This window comes from Phalaenopsis equestris, unplaced genomic scaffold (assembly GCF_001263595.1).
Source record: "Phalaenopsis equestris unplaced genomic scaffold, ASM126359v1 Scaffold000230, whole genome shotgun sequence".
NCBI classification, from domain to species: domain Eukaryota; kingdom Viridiplantae; phylum Streptophyta; class Magnoliopsida; order Asparagales; family Orchidaceae; genus Phalaenopsis; species Phalaenopsis equestris.
The window spans coordinates 37,799-50,704 of record NW_018164672.1 but is presented as its reverse complement, the minus strand read 5'-3'; the positions used below and the strand labels follow the sequence as shown (position 1 = coordinate 50,704).

The 12,906-nt window shown below is 34.3% G+C and overlaps 1 protein-coding gene across 2 annotated transcripts; it reads right to left on the bottom strand.

Moving 5' to 3' along the window:
- Window positions 1-7,650: 7,650 nt before the first annotated feature.
- On the bottom strand, window positions 7,651-12,700 carry LOC110023793 (glucan endo-1,3-beta-glucosidase 1-like). 2 transcript variants are annotated; one of them, XM_020723380.1, is made up of 5 exons: window positions 12,435-12,700; window positions 10,479-10,621; window positions 8,917-9,255; window positions 8,320-8,347; window positions 7,651-7,979 (listed from the first exon to the last, which is right to left on the bottom strand). In XM_020723380.1, exons 2-5 carry the CDS (start codon window positions 10,543-10,545, stop codon window positions 7,772-7,774), a joined length of 642 nt encoding a protein of 213 aa, XP_020579039.1. In that variant the 5' UTR covers window positions 10,546-10,621; window positions 12,435-12,700; the 3' UTR covers window positions 7,651-7,771. The 2 variants fall into 2 exon arrangements, with proteins under 2 accessions (XP_020579039.1, XP_020579040.1); XM_020723381.1 differs by lacking the exon at window positions 12,435-12,700 and adding an exon at window positions 12,259-12,384.
- Between the last annotated feature and the right edge of the window lie 206 nt (window positions 12,701-12,906).

Sequence of the window (12,906 nt, the reverse complement as noted above, 5' to 3'; positions counted from 1 at the left end):
ATATATATATATAATTTTAGAAAATAATATTTTAATTTTGAAAAAAAATGACGAGACCGAATGGATCTCATATATTTTATAGTTTGGATGGCTAGGCATCATATCACAAGTAATACATTATCTCAAAGGATGAGCATATCACTTGTTAGTTTAGGTTTAACCACTTAAATTAAAGAATTTGAGATATCTGTTTGGTCTGCGGAACCTTTTATATATGTCTGATACATATGCACATGCAATGATTTGGAAAGACTTTCTTTAGGAATGGTGAAGTTCGAGATGTGAATTTAAGGGCGTATGATTTCTCTTGTGAGATTAAGAGGAAGATTTGAACGAAATGTTGTTAGTTCCCTTGATTGTAGAGAGAAGAATTTATTGTGTATCTCTGTACGTTTATCCCATTTATAGTGAATTTTTTGTATGGTTTGGCTACATGATTTTTTCCTATTCTCAAAATTTTCAACAAAATCTTGGTGTATTTTTCTTACATTATTTTGTTGCACTTCTATATGATTTATTTTAGTTCGGATTTCTCAAATATATGTTCCTATTTTTGGTGATGATTGTGAACCAATTGAAGCCTTCGGTGCATATTCCATCCTGACATCAGTTGGATATTGGTGTTGATGTTGATGCAAGGTGTTGCTATTGGGAGTTTGCAATGGTGTCAATGTCAACTTTTGACCTTAGTAGTGATGGTCAATGGCGGGTGATAGTAGGCAAGACTCTGGATTCTTCCATCTAGAATCCATTCTTCCATCTAGAATCCTTCACAAGGCTTCACCTCAGCCTAGGGTTGTCAAAAAACTCATTGTTCGTGAACAACTCATGTTTGACTCGTTAAATAGCCCGTGTTCGTCTCATTCGTTAAATAAGAACGAGCTAAACACGAACAACCCTTTATTTGCTTGAGTTCGACTCGTTTTAACTCAAAATAAAAAGTTTTTATATGTTATTTATCTAATAATATATTATATATATTATCTGTATAATAATATATTATCCATATTTATATCTAAATTTAAATTACAACAGTTCATGTGGTCATGTGGTTCTGTGTTTTCTATTGCACAAAATTGATGCATGTTTAAATCTAACACCCAATATCTATTTTTTTCAATTAATTTTAACAAGTCAATTTCGAGCCGAACACGAACAAGAATATTTAAATCGAATTGAGCACGAACACACTATTCACCAATCAATTTCGAACACGAGCAATTTCAAATGAGTCAAACACAAGTCATACCTGAGCTCGCTTAAGCTCGGCTCGTTTACAGCCCAACCGCAGCCCCCTCAAATGAGTGGAGGTTGGATCTATTAATGAAATATGTGCTTTGAAACATCTTGGTTTTACACATGTAAAAAATAAAGGCTAGGTGTCCGATAATTAGACCAGAATATTGCAATGAATTGTGCAATGAGAAATGCAGCAATATACCTCAATTTACATGCATACTGCCATCAATTGTTATGTATTTACACATCTAACACCAAAACTTCAATTTATATATATATATATATGCCACCTTATTTATGCATGAATATGCGTATTTCACTATGTAAAAGTTAAAACAATGATATTTTTGATGTGACAGAAATGTTTGAGTTGCATGAATGCAAATAGTAAAGTTTAGGTGTTAGATATGTAGATACATAAGAATTGGGTATGTATGTAAATGACCACTTCTCATTTATGTATTTAGTCCATCACCTCAAATTTTATGTCGATAACTTGCAAGTGTGACCCAAACGATATGGTTGTCTAGGCATAATCTGTTCTGTGATTGGATGAAGCTCAAGCGATTTCGACGACCATTGTGGCGATATATGCCTAAATTGTGCACTGTCACGTCCACAATCTTTTGTTTCTATTGTGTTTGACCAAATCGGTCGACAAATGTCATTTAATAGATTTCGATGCTTCGGATACACAAGTTGTCTGTTACATGAATGAGAATCTCTTGGATCACATTGATGGATGTTGTAGCATTTCCAACCAAATTCACATGAAGTTGCGGTCAATCGCTAATGTTTCCGCCTTATCTGCTCAATTCTTCCTTGTGATGTAATAATGCTTGAATGTATAGCATATTTGTTGAAAATAAAATGAAATACACTAAGGAGTCATGTTCTAGCACTCGCCCTGCTCGAAAAAATATATATATATTTGCACGATGCAACATTTTACGACTAATTTTTTACCAGTAGCAGAAAGAAAATACAAACTATGTTCCAGAATAAAAAAGTGAACTTAGTGCTTTCAAATACATTTGATTAGCATGAGTCTATGACACCAAAATTGTATAAATGTAAATATAAAAATTTGGGTGTTACATTCATAAATACATAAGAATTGTGGGGTATGCATGTAAACTTGGGCCAATATCACATCTCAGTTTACCCATGTTTGCCATAACTTGTTTTAAAGGTTTATGATTCATCACTAAAATTCATTCAAACTAGAATTTAACATATGATATTCTCAAACAATCACAAAATTTTTATTTTACCTTGTTCTTTAAGAAAATTACAGCTACCTTTATTTTTTTTTTCTTTACTCTGTTAGGAGTTATGATAGGAAATAATTTATTTATAATAAATTATTTCCTTAGAATTAGAGTTATGATAGGAAAGAGTTTATTACTGTAAATAATAAATTATTTCCTTAGAATTAATGAGATATTTGTTTTCCTATTTTACGTTATTTCCTATATCTCATAATAATTAATATGAATTAATTATTGGAGATATCAGGTGTTATACCATTCCTTTCATATCATTTCCTTTTATTATTTTTCCTATTACAAGATTCTTGTAAAAGTTATTTATAACCTTGTTCATATCAATGAAATATTGAGTATTCCACCACATTATTCTGAGTTTACATGGTATCAGAGCAAAGAGCAAACACGATTCTGAGTCTTATCATCTCCTCTTCCACGCCAAAATCTCATCTATCTTCTTTCTAAGCCAAAACACATGACAGACAAAACGCAAAATTCAGCAAAGCCTGAATCTAGCAAATTCAATAATCTGAATGACGCCTTTTATCTCCACTACTCAGATCAACCCGGTCTCGTGCTTGTTACGCAGCCGCTAAATGGAGAAAACTGCAATTCCTGGAGTCGTGTCATGTTGATGGCTCTCAACATAAAAAACTAAGTTTGTCAACGGCACCGTCCAAGAACCACCAGAGACGTCCATCGCAGAACTTCAACAATGGAGGCGCTGCAACAATCTTGTCAAGGCATGGTTGTTTAATTCAATTGCAGAAGACATTGGAGCAAGTACAATATACAACGAGAGTGCCCATGAAATCTGGCTTGATTTGAATTGAAGGAAAGTTTTTCTCGTACCAACAACGTTCATATTTTCCATGTCGAAGAAGCCATCCATGATTGCAAGCAAGGCGATATGACAGTTGGAGCTTATTAAACCAAGTTCAAAAACTTATGGGACGAACGTGACGCCCTCCATAACATTCCTAAATGCACGTGTGGTGCCATGAAGGAAGTGATGCAGTTTTAGCAAAACCAGAAAACCATGAAATTCCTCATGGGGCTTAATGAAACATACAATAGTATAAGAGGATAAATTTTGCTCATGGATCCCTTCCCAATGTCAGCAAGGCACATCTCTCGCGCTCCAAGAGGAAAATCAGCACGTCATGAACAATGTAAATGCGCCGCAGCCGGAAGCTTCAGCTTTTGCCATGAAGAATAATGCACGAAAATCAGAGAAGGTTTTCACGCCTAAAAATCCTCATTTAAAGTGTGAAAAATGTGACAAAATTGGGCATACCTCAGACACATGTCGAGCACATCTCAAATGCGATTATAGTGGATGACAGTGACACACCATCAATGACTGTAGGAAGCTGCAAAGGACCAATCCAGTGGGCAATAAATCTGAACGGAAAAATTTTGCTCCCAAAACCAACCATGCAAATACCAATACATCGACGAGTCATGCACCATTCACCCTTACAGCCGAACAATATCAGAACCTCATATCACTACTTGCAGAGAACAAATCTAATTTAATGGCTAATCATGTTGGCAGTACATCAGCCATGAGTGATATCTCAGGTAAAATCTTTTGTGCATCTGCTTTTGACAAATAAATAAGTTGGATTCTTGACACAGGAGCCACGAATCACATGATATATTCAGCCAACCTACTTACTACAAAATCCAGTGTCATCAATTGAAAATTTCACTTACCTAACGGGGCTACTGCAACTGTCACACACATGCAACATCCATTTTGCTGACTTTGTTCTACAAAATGTTTTATGTGTCCCCTCATTCAAATTAAATCTGATTTTCATTAGCAATTTTGTGCTTGATTTACAATGTCTTGTCATTTTTAATCAACACACTTGTGTGCTACATGACTAACAATTGGAGAAGATGATTGGGACGGGAACTAAAAGAGGACTCTACTACCTTGATACTCCACAAAAGAGCAAGTGCAATGTTGCTACTTCACCATCCCCAAATCTCTGGCATAAATGTCTAGGTCACCCATCAAAAAAAGTTTCCAGCATGTTTCCTTTTCCAATTATAGACAAGAAAATTTGTAATGTTTTTTATTGTTTAATTTGTCTATTGGATAAGCAAACTCGTTTATCTTTTTAAACAAGTTCCACTAGCTCAAAAACACTCTTGGAATTAATTCATGTTGACATTTGGGGAGGATACTAAGTTCCTTCAATCACAGGAGCGCGGTATTTTCTGTTCTCACAATTGTTGATGATTATACTCGATGCACATGGACTTATTTGATGAACCATAAATCAGATACACATTCATGCATCATCAAGTTCATAAACCTTGTTGAAACACAATTCAATCTAAAAGTCAAAATCATTTTAAGTGATAATGGTCCTGAATTCATATTGATGAATCTCTATCTCGACAAAGACATCATTCACTAATCAAGTTGTGTCTCAACTCCGCAACAAAATGGTGTAGCCGAAAGAAAACATTGTCACTTACTCAACATAGCCTGAGCCTTACTGTTTCAAGCTAATCTACCCAAAAAATTTTGGCGAGATGCAATCCTAACTGCCACCTACCTAATCAACCGAACACCAACACCCCTTCTCCAAGGAAAGACTCCTTTTGAAATGTTCTTCCAAACAAAACCCACATATGATCATTTGTGTGTGTTTGGGTGTCTTTGTTTTGCCTCAACACATCATCAGCGACCAAACAAGTTTGATCCCAGAGTCAGTCGATGTCTTTTCTTAGGGTATCCATATGCGCAAAAGGGCTATAGAGTCTATGACCTTTAAACTTATAGAGTCTATGACCTTTCAACTGAGAAGGTTTTTGTATCACGAGATGTTCGTTTCCATGAAAACACGTTTTCTTCACCCACACCGACATGCCTTCATTCGATAAATTACCTCAAGAAAATATTCCATCTTCTCAAGACAACGAAATTCCCTCTCAAGAAACTACTTCACCTTCAAATTTATTCTCAGAACAACCTGCAACTCTAGACTAACAAATATCATCACCACGACCAATAAGAACAACAAAAACACCTAACTATTTGCGTGAGTATCATGTTAGTATTTCTTTTCCCTCAAGATAGCCCCCAACATCGAACTCCGTGTTGGCCAAAATCATAGGACCTTCTATCCATTAACCGACATCTTGTCATATGCTAGATTGTCACTTAAACATCGTGCCTTTACCACCACCCTTTCAATTAAAAAGGAGCCAAGCACCTTTGTAGAAGCCGCTCGTAATCCAAAGTGGCAGGTTGCTATGCGAGAAGAACTTGATGCACTCAACGTCAATGGCACATGGTCCCTTATATCATTACCGCCTGGAAAGAGGCCAATTGGATGCAAATGGGTATACCAAATCAAACTTCGTGCAGATGGGATAGTTGAACGCTACAAGGCCAGATTAGTGGCAAAAATGTATAATAAAATTGAAGGGCTAGATTACCAGGAAACTTTGCCCCTGTAGCAAAGCTTGTAACTGCTCGCATACTTCTTGCGTTAGCTTCAACCAAGCAATGACATCTTCACCAACTAGATGTGAACAATGCTTTCTTGCATAGGGACCTTGACGAAGACGTATATATGTCGCTACCTCCTGGCCTCGGACGAAAGGGGGAGACTCGAGTTTGTAAACTCCACAAATCATTATATGATCTCAAACAAGCTTCACGACAATGGTTCCTCAAGCTTTCCACCGCTCTAAAGCAAGCTAATTTTATGCAATCAAAGGAAGACTATTCTTTGTTCGTCCAATCCCAGAATGGTAAATTCATCGCCTTCTTATATATGTAGATGATGTCATCATTGTAGGGAACAACTTACAAGAAATCGTTACGGGAACAACTTACAAGAAATCGAACATGTCAAAATATTCTTGAAGAACCAATTCAAATTAAAAGATCATGGAAAATTGAAATATTTCCTTGGTATTGAGGATGCGTGATCCCAGAAGGGTATTATGCTTTCACAACGAAAGTATGCTTTTAAAATACTCGAGGATGTTGGGTAACTTGTCGGTTAATCCGGCACAAACCCAGCCACTTTCCCTATGGAACAAAACTTATCTCTTAACAAATCAGAGAGAGAATATGTCAGTGATCCATCATCATACTGAAGACTAGTTGGGAGATTAATCTACTTGACTATCACACGTCCTGAATTGACATATGCAGTTCATGTCTTAAGTCAATTTATGAACAAACCACGAGTGTCACACTTAGAAGCAACCCATCGTATTCTACGTTACATAAAACAAACAGAAAGACAAGGAATTTTCCTCTCAGCAGAAAGCTCAACCCAACTAAATGTCTTTTGTGATGTAGATTGGGCTAGGTGTCGTGACACTCGAAGATCAGTTTTTGGGTATTGTATCTTTCTTGGGAGTTCATTAATTTCTTGGAAAACCAAGAAACAGACCACAGTATCATGCTCTAGTGCAGAAGTTGAATATCGGCCTATGACCACTACCTGCTGCGAGATTATTTGGCTAAGAACAATTCTGCAAGGTTTGGGGATCATGCATTCACATATTGCCAATTTATTTTGTGATAACCAAACAACACTTCACATCGCCTCGAACCGGGTATACCATGAGCGAACAAAACACATTGAGATTGATTGTCATCTCATACGAGAGAAAGTTCAAAAAGAAATAATAAAGTTGACTCATGTGTCTACTTTAGAATAGCCAGCAGACGTTTTCACAAAACCACTGAACTCTTCTCAGTTCTTGATACTACTCAACAAGTTAGGAATTATTAACATACATTCCAAACTTGAGGGGGAGTGTTAGGAGTTATGATAGGAAATAATTTATTCTTATAAATAAATTATTTTTTTAGAATTATAGTTATGGTAGGAAATAATTTATTCCTGTAAATAAATTATTTTTTTAGAATTAATGAGATATTTGTTTTCCTATTTTAGGTTATTTCATATATCTCCTAATAATTAATATGAATTAATTATTGGAGATATCAGACGTTATACTCTTCCTTTCATATCATTTCCTTTTTTTATTTTTCCTATTACAAGATTCTTGTAAAGGTTGTTTATAACTCCGCTCATATCAATGAAATAATGAGTATTCCACCACATTATTCTGAGTTTTAACAACTATCCTCTCATGACATAAAGAAAATACAATATGAGGTAGCAATTGCAAAACAAATCTTGATGAGTTCAAACATACAAAAGGAATCAAATTTACACATGCAGCATGTTACACAAGAGACTTATGCATGTGATTTAGAATTTTTGTAAGGAAATAAGTACCAGAGATGAAAGAAAAACAAAATTGAGAACTTGTAAGCCCGAAGCACCATTGTCGTCGTCAATAGGTACGAATTGAGCAAAAGGCGGTGCGAAACTAGGACCAACAGAGCTAGACGAGTTCGTGTTGCCGGCCCCGTTGCCGCTGCTTCCACTACCAGGAGGGTTTGTTCCAGTCCCATAACTATGCAGAGAAAATTCAGGATCAATGAAGGATAAACTATTTACATGAAAAAAATTAGGGAAATTTACATATAAACCACAAAACTTTTATGTGTTTGCATATCTAAAGCCCAAAATTTGATATTTACAATTATAACACTTTCGTGTCATAAATATGAGTGAAAATCTGTATTTCACTTTTAAGAAGATAGTGATTGTGTTGATGTGATGTTAGAGATTCGAGTTATATGCATGTAAATATGAATTTTTAGGAGTTAGATGTTGTAAATACATAAGAATTGTGTGGTATGTATGTAAATGCCCCAAAAGATTAACATGCCATGGCGCTCTTCACTGCTCACCTTCCTGGGAAAATGCAAGAGCCACTGCCTGCAAAGGAAAACAAATAGAGAAAAAAATATCAAATCAAAAATTGTCTCAAAATTGGATAAAGGATTATCTTTAGTAAACCATTCTTCCTTCCAAATATCCATCCTAAAATTTTTATTGTTGAGAAGATCAACTTCATTAACAATAACTTTTAGGCATATTTACCGCACAATTCTTACGTATTTACATATCAAACCCCTAAACAATCATATTTACATGCATATCTTTCAAATCTTCAACATCACATCAAAAATGCCACAATCACTATCTTTTTAAAAGTGAAATACATATTTTCATCTATAAGTTCATAACACAATTTGTTATAAGTGTAAATATCAAACTTCAACTCTATGTAAATACATAAGTACCATGTGGTATGTATGTAAATTTACCTAACTCATACTGTACGAAACTCGGATAACTACAACATTGTTGATCTAATTATCATGTCAAAAACAAACTCAACCTCACCAAACCAGCCAAACCACCATATAAATTGTTAAAATATAACCAAACCAGAGCCTTCAAATTTGTTAAGAATTACATTAGCTAGTAATAAAAGGTCTCACTTGGATCATTGCTAGTAATTGTAGCTGTGTTATTGAAGAAGCAGGTCCCTCCTTTGGCTTGGTACGCTTGGTAATATGCATCATACGCATATGATGCGATAGCTACGAGATTGTTAGCGACATAACAAGGCTGACCTGGCTGTATAGAACTGCAGTTTGCTAAACCGGGTCCACAGGCCCACTCTATGCCTGACTTTAGTGCATTAGGTTCAGCATTTTGTATTGCCACACAAAAATTTCCCCTTGAAGTGGTGTTTCCATCAGCTAAGCTTATAGATGTTGTGGCGCTAGGTAAGAATGCCTCCAAGTTGCCCTTTACATGTGAAGGATATGATATGCCTGCAGCAAACAAAGCATTGATTGAATAAATTTCATTACAAAAATTAAAGCCAGTAAATGTAGATATAGGTAGTCAAGAATTTGCTAAATTGAGTGTTTTAAGAGCTAATATTGAACATTAGAGCCTCCAAATTATTGTGATGGTGTTTGAAGTGGAAATAAAAAAGGATAGAATTGAAGCAAAGATGAGATATAAAAGAAGTTTGAAACAAACCAAGCAATTTTAGACTAATGACTCGATCAGAGTTGTGAAAATCAAACTGGACATTGAACTGGAAGGAGAAGTTTAACATTCAACGGTCCAACTACGGTTGAACTGGATGACATAATAAATATTAAATTTATTTTAATATAATGTAAATGATATAATAATGATACAATAATAATATTTTCAACAATTTAATATATATACTATTCTATTTGAGGAATCTTCACTCATAAATATTTTAATTAATATTTTTGGGCACTTCACTTTTAATAAAATTTTAGGACAAAATGTAATGAACTACTTTCTCTATTTTTAACTTAAATATTTCTTTTTTAACCATCCAATTTTTAGAAAAAAATTGAAATTTGATTAAATCCACTCGTTCATCAAAAACCATTTTGGTTCACCGGTTCAACCATTCAATTTTAATTCTGATTGATTTTATGTAGAAGCAGTTTTGAACTTGAATCGAACCGGCCGGGAGAATAGATTTTTTGTTGAATTAGTTAAACTAGCCGATCTTCTCAGGTTTTCAAAACCATGGCCTCATTATCAACTCAAAGGGATGTACGGATGTAGGGGCATCTACATACATACCACAAATTTCTTATGTATTTACATATCTAACATCTAAATATCCATGTTTACACTCAAACCTTTAACATTACACATTAAAAATACCACCATCACTATCTTTTTAAAAACCGAAATACACCCTTTCATGCATATATTTATGAAATCAAGGAGTTATAAGTGTAAATATATAACTTTGGAATGTTAGATATGTAAATACATTACAATGTGTGGTTTGCATGTAAATTTACCAATCTAACCAATTTAAATATTTACATATACCATTGTAGATTTTGGGTTGCTCATATCTGATTAAGATTCCATGTCACCATCCATATGTATGAAGCTCCAAGGAACAAGACAAGATATGGTGCTTACATGTTCTGATTAGTGAAAACAAATGATTCCTTGAGAATTGGTTAAAGAAGCAAATGGGGCCTACCTGATAAACATGACAACAAAATAACAAAAGGCAGAATATTCCCCTCCAATCTTTTAACAAGAAGCATCTTAATCAGCTATGCCTTGCATGAAATTAAAACATCAGCGCCTCCAAATTACAAGAAGAAAGCCACCAAAGCCAATCTGCAATATGCTAAGCAAAGTTAGAAAGATGTTAAGCAAGTGTGTTCCATACATTTCTGATAAAAAGTAAAAAAAATGCATTTCTAAAAAAAAAAATTTTAGCTAAGCCATAAATTAAGAATACTTTGACCTGCATATGTCTACAAACTTTTTCCAATAGAAAACATAATAAGATAACTAAGGGGCCATTTTGCAGTACTTATGATTTTGATTGATTTATTTATTTATTTAGTTTATATTTTGATTTGAAACAAAGCATGTTTAACATATTTGATTAAGATATGATTGCTAGTAAGAACACACAAAACACCTAAAAGTTATTTTCAATGTTTTCATAAATATGTTAATTTGTTGTCAAAAATAAAATATTAAAGGGGCATTTACATAAATAGCACACAATTCGCATGTATTTAAATATCTCACACCTAAACTTTAAAATTTACACATATCACTCATATCTTTCATATCACATAAAAAATGGCACTATTACAACTTTTTAAAAGTGAAATCTATTTTTTGCATAGGTTTAAAGCACCAAAGTCTTATGCATGTAATTATGAAAGTATAGTTGTGAGATATATAAATACGTAAGAATGTGTGTGCATGTAAACTTGCCAAAAATTAAAACATGCAAAAAATGCACTAAATAAACTTATATAGAAATTAAAAAATTAAAAAAAAATTGATCCCAAACAAGCGCTAAATAAGTAAATAAATAACTAGTTTTGTGGGAAAAAAGAAGGGATGTTGGATCTCATAACTATAACAAAATTCATTAAACAGTACTACTTTTAACCAAATAGCTAAACAGCAAAGTATAATGAAAACCATAACTAACAAGAGAAAACAACATGAACTTGAGGATAATTTTTTTTTCTGAAACAGTTTTATTCATATAACTATCAAAACAAATATGGCTTTATGAAGAAGCAAAATCCTAATTTGCAAAAAGAAGTTCAGAATAACTCCAAAATAGACAAATGCCCCCAAAAATATAAAGATTTGACATCTCACCCACCGCATTAACAAGTTGTACAAAATGGTTACATAAAAGAGAAGAATGAATGGATGAGGTTAATTCATAAACATAAAACAATTAAATTGGGGTAAAGCCAACACTGAAGATGAAATCTCTCCTACTATGATTATGACAAATGATACTAATAAATTTTTCAGAAAAAAAAAATTGCAGAAAGATAAAATTGATGATAAACCCATGGAGTTTAATATTTGATAATTGACAGAGGAACAGCAAAAAAAAATCAATGGAAAATAACTAGTGAAAAAATGCAAGCAAAGTTATTATATTTGCTAACTTTGCTTTACTATGTGCTAAGATAAATACATTCTTGACATGCTAAATGAAAAAGCTCTACAAATACCTTTTTTATTTTTTTGCCCCTGATGTTTTTAATTCATGAACTAATGCATATTAAGCAAAGCTCTCCATTTATGTATGCAAAGTTTATCCCCTACAGAATCTTTAGAGAGTGAAAATTGGAAGCTAGATTGATTTTGAATGAGCTCACTCTACTGTGGAGAAAGCAATGCAGAGAATGAAGAGTTTAGTTTTCTTTTTGAATATTCTAAGCCCTGTCTTACAAATCATAAAACTAATAAAGAACGCAGTTTTTTACACCATGAAGTTCAGATTTCCTCCTTGTGATGGAAAAGAGAAGCAAGTTCAGAGCTTTGAGCATCCGCAAGTAAAAGAGGCGCTTTAATGATACAAAGAAGCCCTAATCACAACCAAAGAAGGACACGAGAAAAGGGAGAGAAAGAGAAAGAGAGAGAGAGAGAGAGCAAAACTCACGAGGATGAAGAACAGACACAGCGCAGAGAAAATACTATCGGGGCGATCCAGTTACGACTATTTAAGATAAGACGAAAGAATCCGCGGTGGGGGGCTAGTCTCCCACCCGGTGGTCCGGGTTCCATTCGCACTAATCCGAAGTGCTCACTGCTGGGAGCTGAGGCAACCGGATCAAAATTTGCGACAATGAGGTAAACAGAGAAAATATCTGGTTGGGATTTTGAGAGTGAACCTTGAAAAGTATATCCTATTCTAATCTCAGTAAACTGAAAAGAAAAATGAGATTTGAGGGGGAAAGAGAGTCAATAAAATAATTAATGTGACGGCGTACAATACAGTGCTCTTGCCGGAATACTTGATGAAAAGACTGTGATGGGGGTAAGAGGGGTGTCGATACAACGCACATCCCTCGTGTTTGGGTGAAAAGATCAAGTCTCAAATGTCGGACCACATCTTTAATAATAACTTATAG

Coding starts and splice junctions, on each gene's coding strand:
- LOC110023793 (XM_020723380.1), bottom strand. CDS start 10,545: ATGCTTCTTGTTAAAAGATTGGAGGGGAATATTCTGCCTTTTGTTATT. Junction 9,256..10,478: donor TTTGTTGTCATGTTTATCAG/GTAGGCCCCATT, acceptor TGTTTGCTGCAG/GCATATCATATCCTTCACAT. Junction 7,980..8,319: donor TCTTGCATTTTCCCAGGAAG/GTGAGCAGTGAA, acceptor TTCTCTGCATAG/TTATGGGACTGGAACAAACC.